A 19,579-nucleotide genomic window follows, 5' to 3' on the forward strand; every position below is an offset into this window, starting at 1 on the left:
TTGGTGTCTGAGTTGCTCTCTGTGTGGAGGGAGGCTTGTATCAAAGACCCTGTCACTGGAGGCGGCTTTGGGTGCCTACGGGGAGAATGGTAAGAAATTGGAAGTTGGCTGGATTTTGTTATGCATTGTTTGCACACAGTCACTCCCTATTTGGGTATATGAAGCTGCACCCTACATCTTGGAACAGTCCCATTATGTTGCCTGCTTAGAGTTAATAGCAATTCACACACTCAGAGTTGCAGTCATACATTATCACAAAAGTGCTTACTGCCTACTACCTTGTAAGCCCCCTCTCCTACTTAGGTCCCCATTTCTCTCCTTTAATCTTCTTTCATCTCTGGGCTAGTAGGCAGAAAACTTTTTTACCATCTCATTTTGCTTGAATTCTGCTTACTGCCTTAGGACATTGTCCTAATCTTTTGTTTGATTGAAATACATGCAAGCAGAGAGAGGGAAGACTGAATAGGCATGCTGGGAGCTCTTGGCCACAAAAATGAACTCCAGGTACATGCACTACTTTGTGCATCTGGCTTTAGGTGGGTACTGGGGAATTGAACCCAGGTCATTAGGCTTTGCAGACAAGTACCTTAACCACTGAACAATCTCTCCAGAAGCTCCCTCCCCCTTATTTTAATATTTATTTGCAAGAAGAGAAGCAGAATGGGCGTGCCAGGGCCTCTAGCTATTGCAAATGAACTCTAGATGCATGGACCACTTTGTACATCTGACTTTTACTTGGGTGCTGGGGAGTCAAATTCAGACCACCAGGCTTTGCAGCCCCTTTTTGTGGGTTTTTATTTCATTTATTTATTTGAGAGAGGGAGAGACACAGAGAGAATGGGCACACTGGGGTCTCCAGTTACTGCAAACAAACTTCAGGCACATGTGCCACCATGTGCATCTTGCTTACATGAGTCCTGGGAATTGAACCGAGGTCCTTTGGCTTTTCAGGCAAGTGCTTTAACTTCTAAGGCATCTCTCCAGCCCTTTTGTGGGTTTTTGAAAACTTTTTTCTTTTGTTTTTCAAGATAGGGTCTTGCTATAGTCCAGGCTAGCCCTGTTTGGTTTTTCTGTTGTTGGATTTTGTTGTTTTGAGGTAGGATCTTATTCTAGCCCAGGCTGACCTGGAACTCTATCTGTTGTCATAGGCTGGCCTCAAACTCACAGCAGTCCTACCTCTGCCTCCCTAGTGCTAGGATTAAAAGCATATGGCACCACACCCATCTTCTTTGTAGGGTTTATTTTATTTATTTTTACTTAATTATTAGAGAATGGGTGCACTAGGGCCTCCAACCTGCTGCAGATGAACTCCAGATGCATGTCCCACCTTGTGCATCTGGCTTACATGGATCCTTTGGTTTTGTAGGCGAGCACCTTAAACACTAAGCCATGTCTCTAGCTCCATTGTGATTTTTTAAATTTATGAGAGAATTAGCATGCCAGGGTCTTAGCCTGTGCAGATGAAATCTGGTTTACATGGGTTCTGGGGGGTCGAACTTGGGTCCTTAGGCTGTGCAGGGAAGTACCTCAACTGCTAAGCCATCTCTCCAGCACCCTTATTTGGTTTTTCACTCTATCCTGGATCGAGCCACCAAGTGTGACTGGCTGCTGTTAAACCCTCACCCCTTTGTACCTTAGCATTCATTGGATGGTAGAATTGGTGATTCTTGTATCTGCTCAAGCCACTACTCCATTATGCCTCCTTACTTTTTAAAAAACATATGTTCTTGGGGGTGGAGAGATGGTTCAGTGGTTAAGGCACTTGCCTGTGAAGCCTAAGGACCCAGGTTTGGCACCCCAGAGCCCACATAAGCTATATATATGCACATGGTGGTGTATGCTTCAGGAGTTTGTTTGCAGTGGCTAAAGGCCCTGGTGAGCCTATTCTTTCTCTAATAAATAATAAGTTTAAAGAATTATATATTTAATTGACATAGAGGAAGGGTGAGGAATGGGCACACCAAAGGGCCTTCTGCTCTTTTTGTTATTTTTCAAGGTAGGGTTTCACTCTATCCTGGGTTAACCTGGAATTCACTATGTAGTCTCAGGGTGGCCTTGAACTCACAGTGGTCCTCCTACCTCTGCCTCCCAACTACTGGGACTAACAGAATTTGGGAGGCAGAGGTAAGAGGATCTTTGGGATTAAAAGTGTGTGCCACTGGGCTGGAGAGATGGCTTAGCGGTTAAGCGCTTGCCTATGAAGCCTAAGGACCCCGGTTTGAGGATCGATTTTCCAGGACCCACATTAGCCAGATGCACAAGGGGGCGCATGCGTCTGGAGTTCATTTGCAGTGGCTAGAGGCCCTGGCGTGCCCATTCTGTCTCTCTTTCTATCTGCCTCTTTCTCTCTCTCTGTCCGTTGCCTTCAAATAAACAAACATAAATGAAAAAAAAAAAAATTTTTTTTAAATAAAAAAAAAAAGTGTGTGCCACTAAGTGTGCCCCCTTGTGTGCATGTGTGACATTGCATGCTTGCATCACTTGTATATCTGGCTATGTGGGGCCTAGAGGTTAGAACAGGAGTTCTTAGGCTTCACAGGCAAGCACCTTAACTGCTAAGCCATTTCTCTAGCCCTGGCTTATTCATTAAAAAAAATTTTTTCTGTGCTCTTCCATCTTTTAAAAAAAATTACACACACACACACACACATATTTGAGAGGGAGACACAAACTTGGTGGACCAGGCCCTCAACCACTACAATTGAGTTCCAAATGCTTTTACCACCTAGTGGGCATGTGTGACCTTGCAGTTGGCTTAACTTTGTGTGTCTGGCTAACATCCTCGATTTCTTGTTCTTTTGAAATAGGGTCTCATGTAGCCCAAGCTGAACTCAAAATTAACTGTGTAGCTAAAGATGACCTTAATGATTCTTCTGTCTCAGTGTCCCAAGTGCTGGAATTATAAACATGTGATACCATATTTGGCCTCTAAAACTTTTTTTTTTTTGGTTTTTCAAGATAGGGTTTTTCACTCTAGCCTAGGCTGACCTGCAATTCACTATTCAGTCTCAGAGTGGGCTTGAATTCATGGTGATCCTCCTACCTCTGCCTCCTAAATGCTGGGATTAAAGCCATGTGCTGCCACGCCCAGCTCTGCCCTCTTAAAACATTTAAAACTCCACTTCTCTACATCACTTCAGTGGGTTTCCTTATATAGCCATCTTAGATCTCTCCCTTGTTTATTTAGTTTTATTTGAGAGCAACAGGCAGAAAGAGGCAGAGAGAATGGGTGTGCCAGGGCCTCCAACCACTGCAACCAAACTCCAGATGCATCTGGCTTACATGGGTCCTGAGGAATCAAGCCCCGAACTGGGGTCCTTAGGCTTCACAGGCAAGCCCTTAACTGCTAAGCCATCTCTCCAGCTCCTCTTAATTTATTTGTACATGCACAAGTATGTGTGTGAGAGAGGGTGTTCCAGTGTCTTTTGCTGCTGCAAATGAATTCCAAACCCATGCATCACTTGGCTCTGGCTTTACAAGCTACAGCCTACATACCCAAAAGAACACAGTTCTAGTTTTTCTGCATTTGGGTCACTTCATTTAATATAATTCTTTCCAGTTCCAGCCATGTTGCTGATGGATTGTTACATAATTTCTGTATGTAATTCTGTTTTACAATTTCATATAGTCTCATTTGTTAAGTCTTAGGGCTATTTCCTGTGCTATTAAGAGTACTATTCATAAAGTTCTTGCCTATACCTGAAGCTTAAAATATATTTGTTTCTTTGTAAAAGTTTCAGCATTTCAGGTTTTACATATTGATATTTATACAAGATGGGAGATACAGATCTCATTTCATTCTTTTGTGGGTGGATATCCAAGGTTTTCTTTGTTTGTTTTGGTTTTGGTTTTTCGAGATAGGGTCTCACTATAGCCCAGGCTGACATAGAACTCACTTTGTAGTCTCAGGCTGGCCTCGAGCTCACAGCAATCCTCCTTACCTCTACCTCCTGGGTGCTGGGATTAAAGGTGTGCACCACCATACCCAACAGATATAGTTTTGCCAACACTATTTGTTGAGTGGGCTTTTTTACACTGAATATTTTTGTTCATTTGTCAAAGATTAACTGGCCAAAGCAGTGTGGATTTATTTCTGGGTTCTCTATTCTGTTCCATTAGTCTGTCTGTCTTGGTGCCAGCACCATGCTTTCTTTATCTCTAGTGCCCTGTAGTATGACTTGAGATAAGGGATTGTGGTATCTCCAGCTTGTTCTCTCCTTAGGATTGCTTTAAGATCTTTTGTGCTTCTGTATGAACTCCTGAATTATTTTTTCCAGCCTGATGAGGAACATCATTGGAATTTTTTTTCTTTGTGGGAAAAAAAAGAGGTTTATTTTTGCTTACAGGCTTGAGGGAGAAGCTTCACGATGGCAGGGGAAAATGACAACCTAAGCAGATGGTGATATCAACACTGGCCAACGTAAGGTGGACCATAGCAACAGGGAGTGTGCTAAACACTGGCATGGGGACACTGGCTGTAACACTCATAAGCCTGCCCACCTCCAACAGTACATACCTTCCAGAGGCGCTAATTCCCAAATCTCCTTCAGTTGGGAATCTAGTATTCAGAACATCTAAGTTTATGGAGAACACCTGAATCAAACCACCACACTATCCCTCTTCTCTCTCTAGCAAATCTTATATTCTTTTTAAGGCCAATTATACACGTCATTTTTTTTATATCATTGGAATTTTAATGGAGGTTGATTGAGTCTGTCAATTACTTTTGGCAATACAGGTATTTTCAGTGTTAATTCTGCTGATCCAAGAGCATGGAAGGTCTTTCCATCATCCTGTATCCTCTTTGATGTTGTTATTTTTATTTTTATTTTGGTTTTGAAGTACAGTCTCACTCTAGCTCAGGCTGACCTATTCACTATATAGTCTCACTGAATCCTCACACAACACTCCATGAAGCAGGTCTTTTTACAATACAAATGGCAGAAATGAGGCTATGAGAGGTGAAAGAACTGACTAACAGCCTGCTTCCTTCCCCCAAGTCTAGTCCCAGAATCCACACCATGACCAGAAAGGAAAAAATAAGGAGGGAACTTTATTTAACATTACAGCTGGGGAAAGGGTCGGAAGGGAAGCAGCTTCACTTGGTGATGGTGTTCCTGTGGGGAAAAGAAGGATTTTAAGACTGACGAAAAGTGGTACAGCCCTACCTCCATCCCCACCAGGCCTCCAACTCACGCATTCATGCTCTTGCCACTGCCGCTGAGCACAATGTACGGCGTCTTCTGGGCCTTTTGCTTCTCTTGGAGCAATGCCACAGTGCCCAGGGGTGTGTCACTGGAGCTCATCTTCTTCAGGAGCTGTGGGCCAGAGCAGAGCAGGACAGGTCAAGTCAGCAGGTTAAGTGGGGGAGAGAAGGCCCATCACATCTCAGTCTCCCTACAAATGTAGAACACCTCCACATCCCAAACACCCACCGCCTCTTCATCCAGCTTCTTCATCCGCCGCTCTGTCTTCATCTTCCCTGAGCCCTTCCCATGGAAGCGGTGGGACAGCTGTCGGAAGGCCTGGAAACAGAAGACACAGAGTGACAAGAACCCTGGACCCAGCTAGAGCCACTTGTGCTCATCAGGGAGTGGGAGCACTGGTTTACCCAACATTTAAAGCTCCACTTCTCTAGTTCACGTCAGTGGGTTTCCTCATATAGCCATCTTAGATCTCCCTTGTTTGTTTAGTTTTATTTATTTGAGAGCAACAGGCAGAAAGAGGCAGAGAGAATGGGTGTGCCAGGGCCTCCAACCACTGCAACCGAACTCCAGATGCATCTGGCTTACATGGGTAAGGCTTGGGAAGCAGGCAGAGAAGGGAATGGGACAAGGGCCCAGACCTGGGCACATTCAGGCATCTTAACGTAAGAGATAAGACTGGCCTGGAGATGTGGTACTGGGAATCCCAAGTGAGACATGTTTGTAGGAACTGGGGCTGAGCCCAGAAAGTATGGGAAAGAAGTCATCAGGGGAGCCTGGATACTGTCCTGAAGGGTAAGGCCCTGAGGGGATGAGGATTCTGCAGGGGCTTCTGCTATGGTGGACAGGCAAAGGTATCTGATCCTCCTGATAGACTGGGGATTACCATGCAGTGACCACCAAAGCTAGCAATGGAGAAAGAAGGTCTACCACCCCATAAGACCACCAGCTGGTAGGCAGTTAACAGTATCCTGCAGTGCCACACTGCCTCACTGGAGTGTGAGGTGGGTCCTTTCTTAACCCATCTGATCCATCCACCTTTCCTTGACCTGGCCCTATCTGTCCAAGACCCTGCTTACCTCCTTAGGGGTGAGTTTCCGGCCAGTCTCATCCACATACTCAATCTTAACATCAGGTTTATAGCCATCTTTTTCCTTGAAGTCCTGGGTAAAGCCCCTGTACTCTTCCCGTCTACTGTACTTGTCATCAATGGCCCTGGACCAAGACAGAAAGGCTCATTGTGAGCTTGCCTGCTGACATTCCATGCTTGCAACCACCCCGAGATTCCTCTGCTCCACAACCTGCCCTACACCCCCAAAGCCACACTCACATCTTGTCTTCAATGCAGTACACGGCTGAGGGCAGTGACTTGTTGGGGGCCTTTACTCGGGCCACCTTCTGTACTGTGGTTTCCAGCAACCCTGGAAACAGAGAGGCTAAGATATTCCAGGAGGCCCATGCCTCAGGCAGACATAGCCCCAGGACAGCCTGAGGAATGGGGCAGACTTGATGTCTCAGCCTAACGTGGGCACTATGTTCCAGGCATATATATATGTGAGGTGTGGCTTATAGACCACAGAAACAAATTCAAAAGAACTAGACCCCCCACAGCTAGGATCCTGTCCCCCAGGGTCTCTCTGTTTCAACATGCCCAATTGCAAAAAGCAAAGGCACAGCAGACAAACACTGCTATACTACTTAGAATCAGGGGCCAACAGTGGCTCAGGGATGAGGGGACTGCTCATAGCTTTGAGACTAGGAGAAGAGGTGGCAGCGGAGCTTAATAATGCCATGCTGAGCTGGTGTGGCGGCACATGCCTTTAATCCCAGCACACATGGGGGTCAGAGGTAGGAGGATCGCTGTGAGTTCAAGGCCACCCTGAGATTACATAGTGAATTCCAGGTCAGCCTGGGCCAGAGTGAAAGCTTACTTCAAAAAACCAAAAAGAAAAATAAGAATGACATGCTGCACCTTCTTAACCCATGGGTATCCACCCAACCCTTCCCACCATAGCACCCAACCTGTCAAGGCCTCCAGCCCAGGCCCACCTTTGTTCTGACACAGGAGCAGGGCAGCAGCCAGCCCTCTGTTCACGATGGGCTCCTCATCCAGGATGGTGGTGGAGGAGGCAGAGAACTAGGGATGGCACACACAAGAGGGAGGTGTGAGCATGCCTTACACACTGATCATCTGACTATGTCCCAGGCAGTGGAACAAGTCTTTTTTAGTTCCCAGCTGGTTCTTAGAGCTTTAGAGCCCCTTTATGAGTGAGACAGAAGCTCTGGGGTACCTGCTTGGGTCCCTCCAAGCCCAGATCCCCCAGGTTTCCCATCCATCCTCACATCCTGGTGCTGCTTCTCCTCATCAAGGTTGACTGTGCTCCAGCCGATGTTCTCTTCCCCGTCAGATTCAGATCCACCATTGGCTGAACGCTCTTCATCCCGTTCAAAGTCCTGGGGCGCAAAGTCAGAATCAGCCTGGACATCCCTGGCCCTACTCTGCCACCCAGAAGCCCCAACACAGAGAACAAGCCAATGGAAAAATGGCACCCACCATAAGCTCTTCCTGCTCCTCCCTGTTGCCAGCTAGCCCATAGGTGGGGATTTCCCCCAGGGTGCGGCAGAATTCTGAAGTGGCATTGAACACGATGGTTCCCTTCCGCTCGGGATCCTCCTCCTCCTCCCAGCCACGATGTCGAGATTCCAGCTTCTTCACGATCTCCACCACCTGGGGGAGGGAGCAGCTGTGGGCAGACCCGAAGTTTCTGGGGTGATGCCACGGAGAAACAGGAACCCACAGATCCTCCCTGGTGGCAGCAAACAAGCCATTCCCATAGCCCATACCGGAACTTCCAACTGGCCTCTATTTCCCCGTTAGCCCTCTTCTGCCCATTCATTCTGTACTGAAGCTTTTTTTCTTTTGTCCAGATCCATTAATAGCTCCCTTCTGCCTGTAGAATTAACACCCAGTATCTTACTTAGCTCTTCACTAGGTTTCTTCCAACCCTCTCCCAAACTCTTCTTCACTCACTACCTCAGCCTCACATGCCTTGCTACAGGCTTCCTTCCTACCAGCCACTCCTCACAACACACTTATCTTTCAAGGACATTCTTTTTTTCTTTTACCTTTTTTTCAAAATATTTTTTATTTATTTGTAAGCAGAGAAAAACAGAGAATGAGCACACCAGGTCCTCTAGCCACTGCAAACAAACTCCAGATGCATGTGCCACTTTGAGCAGCCGGCTTTACATGAGTACTGGGGAAATGATTGTTAGGCTTCACAAGCGCCTTAACCGCTAAGCCATCTCTCCTGCCCCGAGAATTTTTTTTTTTTTTTTATCTTTTGAAACTATTTTATTTATTTGAGAGAGAGGCATAGAGAGATTTGGTGCAAACAAACTCCAGACGCATGCACCACCTTGTGCATCTGGCTTATGGAGGTCCTGGGGAATCAAATTGGGTCCTTTGGGTTTGCAGGCAAGCGTCTTAACCACTAAGCCATCTCTCTAGGCCCTACTATCTTTTATTTTTGAGAGAGAATGGGCATTCTTTCTTAAAAAAAAAAAAATTATTTTTGGAGGCTGGGCATGATATTACACACCTTTAATTCCAGTACTCAGGAAGCAGAAGTAGGAGAATTGCTGAGTCTGAGGCCAACTTGAGACTACATAGAGTGAATTCTAGGTCAGGCTGGGCTAGAGTGAGACTACCTCGAAAAACCAATAAATAAATAAATATATATATGAATATATGAGCTGGGCTTGGCACACACCTTTAATAAGTGGAGGACTGCTGTGAGTTCAAGACCAGCCTGATGTGTTCCAGGTCAGCCTGGTCTAGAATGAAACTCTGCCTTGAAATAAAAATTTGTTTACACATGTATTTGTGTGTATGTCTGGGTCTCTTGCTACTGCAAATGAATATCATATACATGTGCCACTTTCTGCATCTGGCTTTTCATGGGTACTGGGAAATCAAACCCAGGCTGACAGACTTTGCAAGCAAACACTCAAGGACTCATCCTTTTACTGTCTCCTCCCTTGAAGCCCAGAGCAGGCAGAATGCTACTTTCCTGACTTCTCCCAGGTCTGACTTTTAAAAATTTTTTATTATTATTTTCTTTTTTTATTAGAAAGAGAAAGAACTGGTACACCAGGCCACTACAACTGAACTCAGCCACTACAACTGAACTCCAGACGCTTGCACCACCTAGTGGGCATGTGTGACCTTATGCTTTGTGCATCTCACTAACATGGGATCTGGAGAATAGAACATGGGTCCTTAGGCTTCACAGGCAATCACCTTAACCGCTAAGCCATCTCTCCAGCCCTTGTAATTATATTTTACTTATTGCAGAGAGAGAAAGAGAATGGATGTGCCAGGGCCACTAGCTACTGCAAAGGAACTCCAGATTCATGTGCCCTCATGAGCAACTGGCTAGAATGGGTTCTGGGTCCTTAGGCTTTGCCAGCAAGCACCTTAACCACTAAACAATCTCTCCAGCCTGGGTCTGACTTTTTACTTCCTGCTTCACCAAGGCAACAGGACCCTTGAAAAAGGAATTTCCACATGCTCCCAGGGCTGAAAAAATGGTTGTCTTTTTTCTTTTCTTTTTTTTTTTTTTTTTTTCTTCAAGGTAGGGTCTCATTCTAGACCAGGCTGACCTGGAATTCACTATAGAGTCTCAGGGTGGCCTCGAACGCACGACAATCCTCCTACCTCTGCCTCCCGGGTACTGGGATTAAAGGCGTGTGCCACCACACTCGGCTTCTTATTTTTTTTTAAGTCCTGCCTTAAGGTCAGTATTTTGGTGCGCATCTGTAATCCCAGCACTCCGGAGGCTGAGGCAGGAAGACTGGCAGTTTGAAGCCACCCTGGGCTATACAGCAGGCACTTTTTTTGCTCACTTTGGCAGCACATATACTAAAATTGGAATGATACAAAGAAGATTAGCATGGCCCCTGCACAGGATGACATGCAAATTCGTGAAGCATTCCATATTTTTTCAGCCTATCACCCCTCACCAGGGCTCTGGCTGAAACCATAGAGTAATTAGGGAAATGAGCAGAAGTGCTGCTTTCTTGGTAAACCTGGTACCAGCACGAAGGTGAAGGAGATAAGATACAGAGAATACTCAACTCCTACTAAACCAGATATGCAGAGATACAGAGGCTCCCAAGACTTCATCACTGAAGTAGACCTAAAACGAACCCAACATGGCTCAGGGAAATTAGTGGAAGAGGGGACAGAAAGACAGTTAGAGTCATTGGTTGGGACATTATGCAGAGACATTGTCTCTTCCTCATAACTGATGGCTAACCCCACAATGCATGAGCCACATTCCCCCAAGAGGAGGGACCCTGCAGAGGGTAGAGGACAGGGCTGTATACATACTGTGTACATAACTAATAAAAAAAATTAGGGGCTGGAGGGATTGTTTACTGGTTAAGGCACTTGCCTGCAAAGCCAAAGGACCCAGGTTCAATTCCCAAGGACCCACATAAGCCATATGCACAAGGTAGCGCATGCATCTGGAGTTCCTTTGCAACGGCTGGAGGCCCTGACACCCCCATTCTCTCTACCTCTCTCTCTCTCTCTCTTTCTGCCTCTTTTTCTCTCTCAAATAAACAAATAAAATAAAAATGTTAAAAAAATTTGGGCTGGAGAGATGGCTTAGCGGTTAAGGGCTTGCCTGTGAAGCCTAAGGACCCCGAGGCTCAGTTCCCCAGGTCCCACGTTAGCCAGATGCACAAGGGGGTGCATGCGTCTGGAGTTCGTTTGCAGAGGCTGGAAGCCCTGGCGCGCCCATTCTCTCTCTCTCCCTCTATCTGTCTTTCTCTCTGTGTCTGTCACTCTCAAATAAATAAATTAAAAAAAAAAAATTAAAGGAGTGCAAAAAAAAAAAAAAAAATTTAAAGAACTTGGAAGCCAGACATGGTGGTGCATGCCTTTAATCCCAGCACTTGGGAGGCAGAGGTAGGAGGATCACCGTGAGTTCAAGGCCACCCTGAGAATATAGAGTGAATACCAGGTCAGCCTGGGCTAGAGACCCTACCTTTAAAAAAAAAAAAAAAGAACTTGGGAAGTAGCTCAATGATAGAGTACTTGCCTAGTATGCATGAGACCCTCGGTTCAATTCCAGTAAACACACAAACATACAGGGCCTCCTACATCCTCTTATCATAACAAGCCCCTCAGAAAGTTTTAGTTACAATGCCCACTCCTATCCTGACATGTTACTGCCCATAAGGGTTGAGGATGGCTCTGGCCGTAGGGCCCCACCCATCCACACCCTGTTTCAGCCTACTTGGTTTTCAAACGTTCTAGTTCATTTTCCCTAAAAACATGCATCTACTGCCACTGTCATCTACTTGTCAAGTGTGAGGTCATCCTTGAAAACCAACCTAAGACTCCAGCTCTTCTCTCAGATCACCTCATCTCACTGTCTACTTCACCTACACCAGTAGTGGAAACCACCTGATTGGTTCTCACCCTCACTGCAAAGCAAGCTCAGTGAACTAAGGGGCCTGGGCTGCCCTGCTCATCTGCTGCCCCCAATCCTAAGAACAGTGCCTCGACCACAGCAGGCACCAAACAGACACTTCCTGAAGGAAGGAGGAAAGAAATCTGCTCTCAACAAGCCTCATGCCAGAGGATAAAGATGCCACAGATATCTATCTAGAAACCTTTCTTAAACTTGGTATTGAGACAGAACTTCTGAGGAAATAAAGGGGCTGTCTGTGATGACATGGATCCACTTGCTCATAGGAGCAGGTCCCAGACACGTTGTCACCCGCCATACCCAGCCTCACCTTCTCGCCACTGTCTCGCAGCTGCTGAAGCTGCCGCAGCCGGCGACCCTTCTCTAGCTGTTTCTGCAGCTCCGTCTCTGCCTCATCTTCCTCCAGCACCTCTGGGGTCCCAGAAGGCAGGGCTCCCCCATCCTCTAGAGACACAGAAGACATTAGCTCATACAACCTCCTTGGCCAGCAGATCCATCCCCACCCCCTGATGGTCAATCCCTCACCTTCATCACTGATCTCCATGTTTTCTACCCTGGTATCATCTGATGGTAGAGGCTGGGAAACAGGTTCCTTCTCCTCTTCCTCAGGGGCTTCCTCCTCCACCTCAGGAACTCGGCGCCGACCCCGGCCCCGCAGCCTAGAAGGAGACATCTCTCCAGTGAGTGGCAGTCACAGGGGTAGCCCAGTCTTCACACCCTCCACTGTGTCCAAGCCAACCTAGAACCAAAGTCTCCATCTTGAGTCTGGTCCCCAAGAGGCAGCAAGTCATCTGCTCTCATTACCACCTCCTTCTCCTTCTTGCGGATTTTCTTTACCCTTCGCTTGGTCTTCTTGAAGGTCACCTGAGGGAGAGACAAGAGATGAGAGGAACATAGGTGGCAACAGCCTTCCACAATAACTACTTCCATGTTACCATTATTCATCACAGAAAGTCTCTGGAGGTGGCCAATGGCACTGCCATTCCACATAGGTGCCTGAGGCTTAGTTAAGTGACTTATGCAAGAGAAAAGCTGGCTTTGGGACTAAGCTGGAACACAAGCCAAATGGCTCAACAATAACAGCCTTCCAGCTGTCATTTACTATACACCCAGGAACCCCGTGCCAGCAGTCCATGACCTAAGGAGCAGAATGGTCCCAGCACAAATTACAGAGGGGCTTACCATTTCCTCAGGTGTGAGGTACTCAGAGGCAAGACGCGGACCTACAGAGCTCAGGGACTGAGCCTGTAGCCTTAGTTTGGCCCGGATCTCCTCCAGCTCCCGCTCCCGTAGACCATCAGCCATGCCACCCTGCTCCAAACGGAAGGAGTGTGGCCGCTCACCCTCCAGCTCTTCATCATACTTGGCCAGGATAGAACGAGGTTTTTGCTGCAAGGCAAAAAATGTGTATGGAATCCAGGCTGGCCCCTAAAAACCACAGGCTGCTCAGCACCCTGAGCCATCTGTCCCCGCTGCTGCCCTGTTGGGATACCTGTGCCAAGTCATCCACAGTCTCATCCTCAGCATAGGGCAGGTAGTCAGGCTTCTTCTTCCGCAGTTCCACGTTCTTCTCTGCCCGCTCCTTGTCTACCATGTTCACATTCACCAGCACATCCTCCCCCTCTTGTAGCACACCTATAACAGGGCAGAAGCAGAACAGTCCCCAGTGGCCCTGGCTAGTAAGTGTTCAGATCCTACCTAGAGCACCCATCTCAGCTCACCTTTGTCCTTAAGGGTGAGGACCACAGTCTCCCCTTCTCGGAAGGCATCAATGGCATGCTCCACAGTAAGGCCCTGCAGGTCCCGGGCGCTGTACAGGTCCTACAGGGAAAGGCCCAGCAGAGTGAGGAAATATAATCCATATATCCCTGGAAGCCACACCACAGGCACAGGGCCCAGTCCCAGCTAGCCCTGTGGCTATAGCCTTACCTGCCGCCTCTGCTCAAACTCCTCCTCCACCAGAGTGCTGACACCAAACTCTTGGTCCATCTCTTCTAACAGCTTGGCCTATGGGAAAGGGAGGGATGAGCAGTGACCTTAACCTCTCTAAAAAACACTTAAGAGTCTATTAAATAACCATGTAAAAAGGACAACTTTGCAGGAATACTGCAGAGAGTTCATTAAGAAGACTTCTCTCTGAGCCGCTCACCTGACAATCGGACACCTTCCTCACTTCATAGGCTGTCCCACTAGCAACCGCCCCATTCTGCCAGGTACCAACCCTCTTCTCTGCCAGGTCCTTCTCCTTCTGCAGCTGCCGGCTCCTCTCAATCCAGGCGGCAGTGTCATCCAGCCAGGGGTCATCCTCCCCTAGTGTCTTTATCTTCCTGAAGAGGGAAGACAGACACTTGGTGGAACCCAGCCCTACTCCCCTAGTCTGACCCATGAGGCAGCAGAGACAAGACCCAACTCCACCCTCCTTGGCTGGGAAACTCTCACCCCAACTTCTGGTTTAGCAAACGCTTTTCCTTGGCAGCAGCCAGCTTCTCCCGTAGCTCCTCTCGCTGTCGCAAGGCCATGGGGTTGATGACATCTGCTGCCACAGGCTCCTCCTTGGTGCCCGCCTCTGGAAGGGGGGCCTAGATGTGAGGCTGTGCCTGCCCATGGCTGGTGGGGAGAGGAGGCAGCCACTCACCCTGCCCCTTCCAGCTCAGGGGGGCCAGAAGGGGCCAGGAGAGGGGTAAGAATCCTTCACCTTTCTACTCTCATTTCATCTCCCATTCTTGTGATCTCACATGGCATGACAGGACCCTCCTTACATGCCTTCCAAAGCTTCTCATGTTTCTCAGAGCTCTTTATGTTTTTTTTTCTTTCTTTAAACAAACATAAATAAATAAACCATGTAGGTAATCTGTAAAACCTGTGCATATCCCTCAGCCTAAGGCCAGGGTGAGGGTGTCAGGGCCACCCAGAGCAAGTACAACCTACATCTTCACTGCTATAGCAAAGTGTGTGTGTGGGGGGGAGGAGACCTCAGCACTCCGGCAAAAACACAAAAAGCCACTGCAGATTGCTGCCTCTGCACTCTAACCCCACTCTCTTCACACAGCCACTCCCCACCCAGATGTCCCCACCTCAGTTTTACACTCACCTTTTTTGACAGCATTGACCTCCAAGGGTTTCAGCCCCAACTTCGCCCGGAGTTTACTGAGGACAAGAGACACAAGTGTTATGGGTTGCCAGAGACAAGGGGCAATGTGCATTTCTGGACAGATAAGAACAGGGCAGAAGTTGGGTGGTCCTTAGGGTCTTAAACACAGGTCCTGACCCAGGTGGCCTACGACACTAGGAAGGGCACTGGCTTCCGGATCAGTGAATGTGGGTGCCAGGCCTTGCCTGTTCCTAATCAGGGAAGGCCATCATTCCTTTCAGGTCTCAATTTCTTCCTTAACTTCCATGGTTGGCTAAGATAACCTACCTGGATCTCCCTGACTCCCTCTGACACTCCACAATGAGGAAACCTCCCCACGTTGCGCCCCAAACACCACTTGTCTCAAGAGAAGAACAGGAGAAGCATAAGGGAGAAAAGTACTCACTTGGTCTCCTCAATGCTAAGTGACGAGGCATCTCCTGAGCTGGTTTTAGTGCTGGCAGCTGGAAGAAGAAGCAGCATGCTCAAGGGCTGAATACAGGACCAAAGCCAGCACTGCTGGCACCAGCTGCAAGACACCTAGTTCATGACACTAGAAGACAGCAGCATTCTCAACCTTCCTAGCAGCTCCTCTACCCAAGACTCTGTCTAACAAGCGCTGCTGACTTTTTCTGACTCAAGAGGCCCAACACTCTCTGCATCCCTCACCAAGCCACTCTACTTGCATACATTTTCTTTTTCTTTCTTTCCTTCCTTCCTTTTTTCTTTCTTTCTTTTTTGGTTTTTCAAGGTAGGGTCTCACTTTAGCTCAGCCTGACCTGGAATTCACTCTGTAATCTCAGAGTGGCCTCAAACTCATGGCAATCCTACCTCTGCCTCCTGAGTGCTGCAATTAAGGGAGTGCACCACCACGCCCAACATATATATTTTATTTTCAACCTAAACTGTCTTCTCTGGTCTGCTCTGATGAAGTCCTGCTCAAGCTGGGCTTTATTTATTTATTTATGATAAGGAGAGAGGGAGGATGAATGGGTGCTCCAGGGCCTCAGCCATTACAAATTCCAGGCACATGCACCACCTTGTGCTTCTACCTTACATGGATTCTGAGGAGTCGAATCTGAGTCCTTAGCCTTAACCACTAAGCCTCCTCTCCAGCCCCAAGCTGGGCTTTAATCTCAGCGTTAGGAGGCTGAAGTAGGAGGATCACTGTGTTTGAAACCAGCCTAGGCTACAGAGTGAGTTCCAGGTCAGCCTGGACTAGACACTCTGTTTCAAACAAATAAATCATACCTAAGTGCAAAGATCAAGCACCACCTCCCTCATTAAACAATTTTCAATTATTGGCCAGAATATTTTTCCCTTATAGCTCATCATTTCTGTTTCTGCCCAGAGGGTAGGAGCTGGATCAGTAGCATGACCATGTCTTCTGTGCAGTCAAGAAACACTAACTGGTTCCTGCTCTCTGCCAGACATTGTGGACATGGACTCTGCACCTCCTCCACCCAGCTCAAAAGCAACAGGTAATGTTACCAAATACCACAGAGAAAAGGACCCCATCAGATGAGGTCCCTAGGTTAACCACTATGAGCACATCCTTCCTGGCATATCTCACCACACACATGCCACCATTAACCACCTCCTCTTTAATCCTTAAGCTTCCTCTCTCCACTTGGACCCTGGATCCCACCCTCTGCAGGAACCTCAAAGCCCCAAGTGTCCTTATTTCCAAATCCCATGATTCTTTTCAAAAGTTGTTCTTGGGCTGGAAGGATGGTTTAAAGGTTTAGGCACTTGTCTGCAAAGCCAAAGGACCCAAGTTCAATATCCCAGTACCTACATAAAGCCATGTGCACTATGTGGAACAAACATCCAGACTTTGTTTGCAGTGGCTAGAGGCCTTGGCACCACATACATTCTCTATCTGCCTCTCTCTCAAATCAATACACACACACACACACACACACACACACACACACAAAATTTAAGTTGTTCTTAGAGCTGAGTGTAGTGGCACACATCTTTAATCCCAGCACTTGGGAGGCAGAGATAGCAGGATCGTTGTGAATTCAAGGCCACCCTGAGCTAGAATGAAACCCTACCTAAAAGGAAAAAAAAATTAAGTTGTCCTTAGGCTGGAGAGATGGTTTAGCAGTTGAAGCATTTGCCTGTGAAGCCAAAGGACCCAGGTTCAATTCCCCAGGACTTACATAAACCAGGTGCACAAAGTGGCACATAAATCTGGAGTTCATTTGCAGTGGCTAGAGGTCCTGGTGCGCCATTTTCTCCCTCTCCCTGTCTCTCAAATAAATAAATAAAATATTTTTAAGTTAGTTTATTTCTGCTGGGCATGGTGGCACATGCCTTTAATCCCAGCACTTGGGAGGCAGACGTAGTTGGATTACTGTGAGTTCCAGGCCAGACTGGTACTACAGAGTGAATTCTGGGTCAGCCCGGACTACAGCAAGACCCTACCTCAAAAAAATACAATAAAATAAAATAAAAAAATTCCACATGGCGCATGCCTTTAAAACAAGCACTAGGGAGGCAGAGGTAGGAGGATCACTGTTGAGTTTGAGGCCACTCGGAGACTACATAGTGAATTCCAGGTCAGCCTGGGCTAGAAAAACCAAAAGAAAAAAAAAGTTGTTTTCTCTGACCTCTTGTGGTATGTACTACTGTTAAATCACTGCCTACTTCCAACAATTATCTCTTCCCAAACACCCCATGACCCAAGGCTCTGGCTTTCTTGCTTTTTTTGGTATAGTATATCCTTATTTGTTTTACTGGTGCTGGGGATCAAACCCATGGTCTCATCCATGCCAGGCAAACACTCTAGCACAGCCATATCTCCAGTCTTCTTTTTTTTTTTGGGGGGGGGGCAAGTTTTCAAACCAAATTCCAGGCTGACCTGGAATTCTATCCTTTAAAAAAAAAAAAATTACTTGTCTGTGTGTTGTGTGCAACATGTTCAACCTTTGAGAAGTTTTTTTTTTTTTTTTTTTTTTTTGAGAAAGACATGGATAGAAAATGGGCACACCAGGACCCCTAGCCACTGCAAATGAACTCGAGACGAATGTGCCACCTTGTGTATCTCTCTTAAAGTGAGTACTGGGGACTCAATCCTGGACCATCAGGCTTCACAAGTAAGCGCCATAACTGCTAAGCCACCTCTCCAGCTCCATGTGACACTTTGAATCTGGCTTTACATGAACCCATGTCGACAAGCTTTGCAAGCAAGTACATTTAAGCCATCAACCCAGTCCATTTTACTTATTTATTTACTGGTGTATGTGTATGACTTTGTCACTTTGCGTCCAGCTTTATGTGGGAGCTAAGAAATTGAACTCAGGATGGCAGGCTTTGCACCCAAGTGCCTTTAACTACTGGGCCATCTTTCCAGGCTTCTATTCTTTTTATTTTTAAATTTTCATTTAATTTATTTCAAAGAGGCAGAAAGAGCGAGAGCGAAAAAAATGAAGCTATTCTTTTTTTGAAGTTATATTCCCCTGTCCACAGTTGAGGTAGTTATTTCTCAAGTTCTATTCCTGATCCTAGCTTCTCATTCCACTCTCAGGACCCTTCAATGACCTCCTAAATACACAGGAATTCCAAATCACTCTAGCCCAACACCTGGTTTTTTTTCCATACACATCAACCTGAACACTCTGCATTCGTTATCTTCCTCAAATTTCGACATCACCACCTAGCTTCTTAACACAAAATTCAAGAAGGTACTCCCTACTCCTTGTCCATCTCTCAGCCAAGCACTAAATTCTGTTTATTCCTCCTCCGAAACACCTCTTCAATCTGTCCATTTCTCTCCACCCCATGGCAGCATAACCATCAGCAGCCCCCACCTGACGGCTTGATTGCCCTTTCCGGTTCCTGGGCACTCTAGACCTACCTATATTTGACTTGAGTTCTCAGTGTCGTGATCTTTACAAAAACGTGAATCTGATCAATTCATTACCCAGCTCAAATCCTCCCATTCTCAAGATAAAAGCCCAAACTGGAAGTCACTATACAGCTCAGGCTGGTCTGGAACTCGCCGAGACCCTCCTACCTCGGCCTCCAGAGGGCTGGCATTATAGAAGAGCCACCACACCCAAATTTCTTTTAACAGGGGCCAAGGGCAGTGTCTACGGGGTTCAGACCCCGTCTTACATGTACTGCTTCATGTCTCTACCCTGAGTGCTACACGAATCGCCTCGGTATAAGCTCGAGCCATTTCACCCATCCAACACTTCTACCCGAGGGCCTGAGATGTGCCAGGCAAGCGAGAACAGAACACCAGCGTCTCCGCGAAGCTCAGTGCACGGAGTCACCGCTGAATCCCAAAGCACGGGAGGAAGACCTGGACAAGACAGGCCTTCAACCCCCCAACCCGGCGCGCCGACCCCCGCCCCGCCCCGCCCCGCCCTCACCGGCCTCGTAGCCGTCATCGCGCTTCTCCCGCTTCACGCGCCGCTCGGAGGGCTCCGCTTGGCTTCGTTCCCGTCCGTGCGCCCCGCCGCGCGCCTCGGCTTCGGCCCCGCGCCTCCCGCTCCCACGCTCGCCCCCGCGCTCCCTGCTCCGCTTCCTTCGTTCGCCGCCGCTGCCTCCGCCGCCGCCGCCGCCACTCCGGTGCTTGTGCTTTTTGTGCTCCCGATGCCGAGGTGGCTGCTCGGTGGCGCCCCCGGTACCGGCTGCCGCCGTGGTCCCGGTCGCCTCCTTCTCTCCGCGGTGCTTCTTTGACGACCCCATAGTGGCGCGTCCGCCTGGAAGCCCGGCCGCCGCCGAGC

The 19,579-nt window shown here is 47.7% G+C and overlaps 1 protein-coding gene and 1 non-coding gene across 2 annotated transcripts; one reads left to right on the forward strand and one right to left on the reverse strand.

Annotated features, from left to right (window-relative positions):
• Positions 1-5,033: 5,033 nt before the first annotated feature.
• On the reverse strand, positions 5,034-19,579 carry Sart1 (spliceosome associated factor 1, recruiter of U4/U6.U5 tri-snRNP). Its single transcript, XM_004656700.2, has 20 exons — positions 19,223-19,579; positions 15,244-15,301; positions 14,799-14,854; positions 14,147-14,273; positions 13,929-14,034; positions 13,637-13,714; positions 13,429-13,528; positions 13,200-13,342; positions 12,890-13,096; positions 12,447-12,571; positions 12,233-12,366; positions 12,018-12,151; positions 7,759-7,932; positions 7,548-7,658; positions 7,254-7,341; positions 6,535-6,625; positions 6,284-6,419; positions 5,436-5,525; positions 5,197-5,318; positions 5,034-5,117 (listed from the first exon to the last, which is right to left on the reverse strand). The coding sequence occupies exons 1-20, from the start codon at positions 19,539-19,541 to the stop codon at positions 5,099-5,101; spliced, it is 2,418 nt and encodes an 805-aa protein (XP_004656757.1). The 5' UTR covers positions 19,542-19,579; the 3' UTR covers positions 5,034-5,098.
• Positions 10,105-10,210, forward strand: LOC123458200. Its single transcript, XR_006635498.1, has one exon. It is a non-coding gene; the product is annotated as a U6 spliceosomal RNA (small nuclear RNA).

This window comes from Jaculus jaculus, chromosome 1, assembly GCF_020740685.1.
Source record: "Jaculus jaculus isolate mJacJac1 chromosome 1, mJacJac1.mat.Y.cur, whole genome shotgun sequence".
Classification (NCBI taxonomy): domain Eukaryota; kingdom Metazoa; phylum Chordata; class Mammalia; order Rodentia; family Dipodidae; genus Jaculus; species Jaculus jaculus.

Bases quoted from the DNA above. Each gene is read 5' to 3' on its own strand.
- Sart1 (XM_004656700.2), bottom strand. From the start codon at position 19,541: ATGGGGTCGTCAAAGAAGCACCGCGGAGAGAAGGAGGCGACCGGGACC. The intron at 12,572-12,889 runs GTAAGCCCCTCT...TCTCTCCCTCAG, and splicing joins ACCTCACACCTGAGGAAATG to GTGACCTTCAAGAAGACCAA. The intron at 7,342-7,547 runs GTGAGGATGGAT...TGCCATCCCTAG, and splicing joins AGGAGAAGCAGCACCAGGAT to TTCTCTGCCTCCTCCACCAC.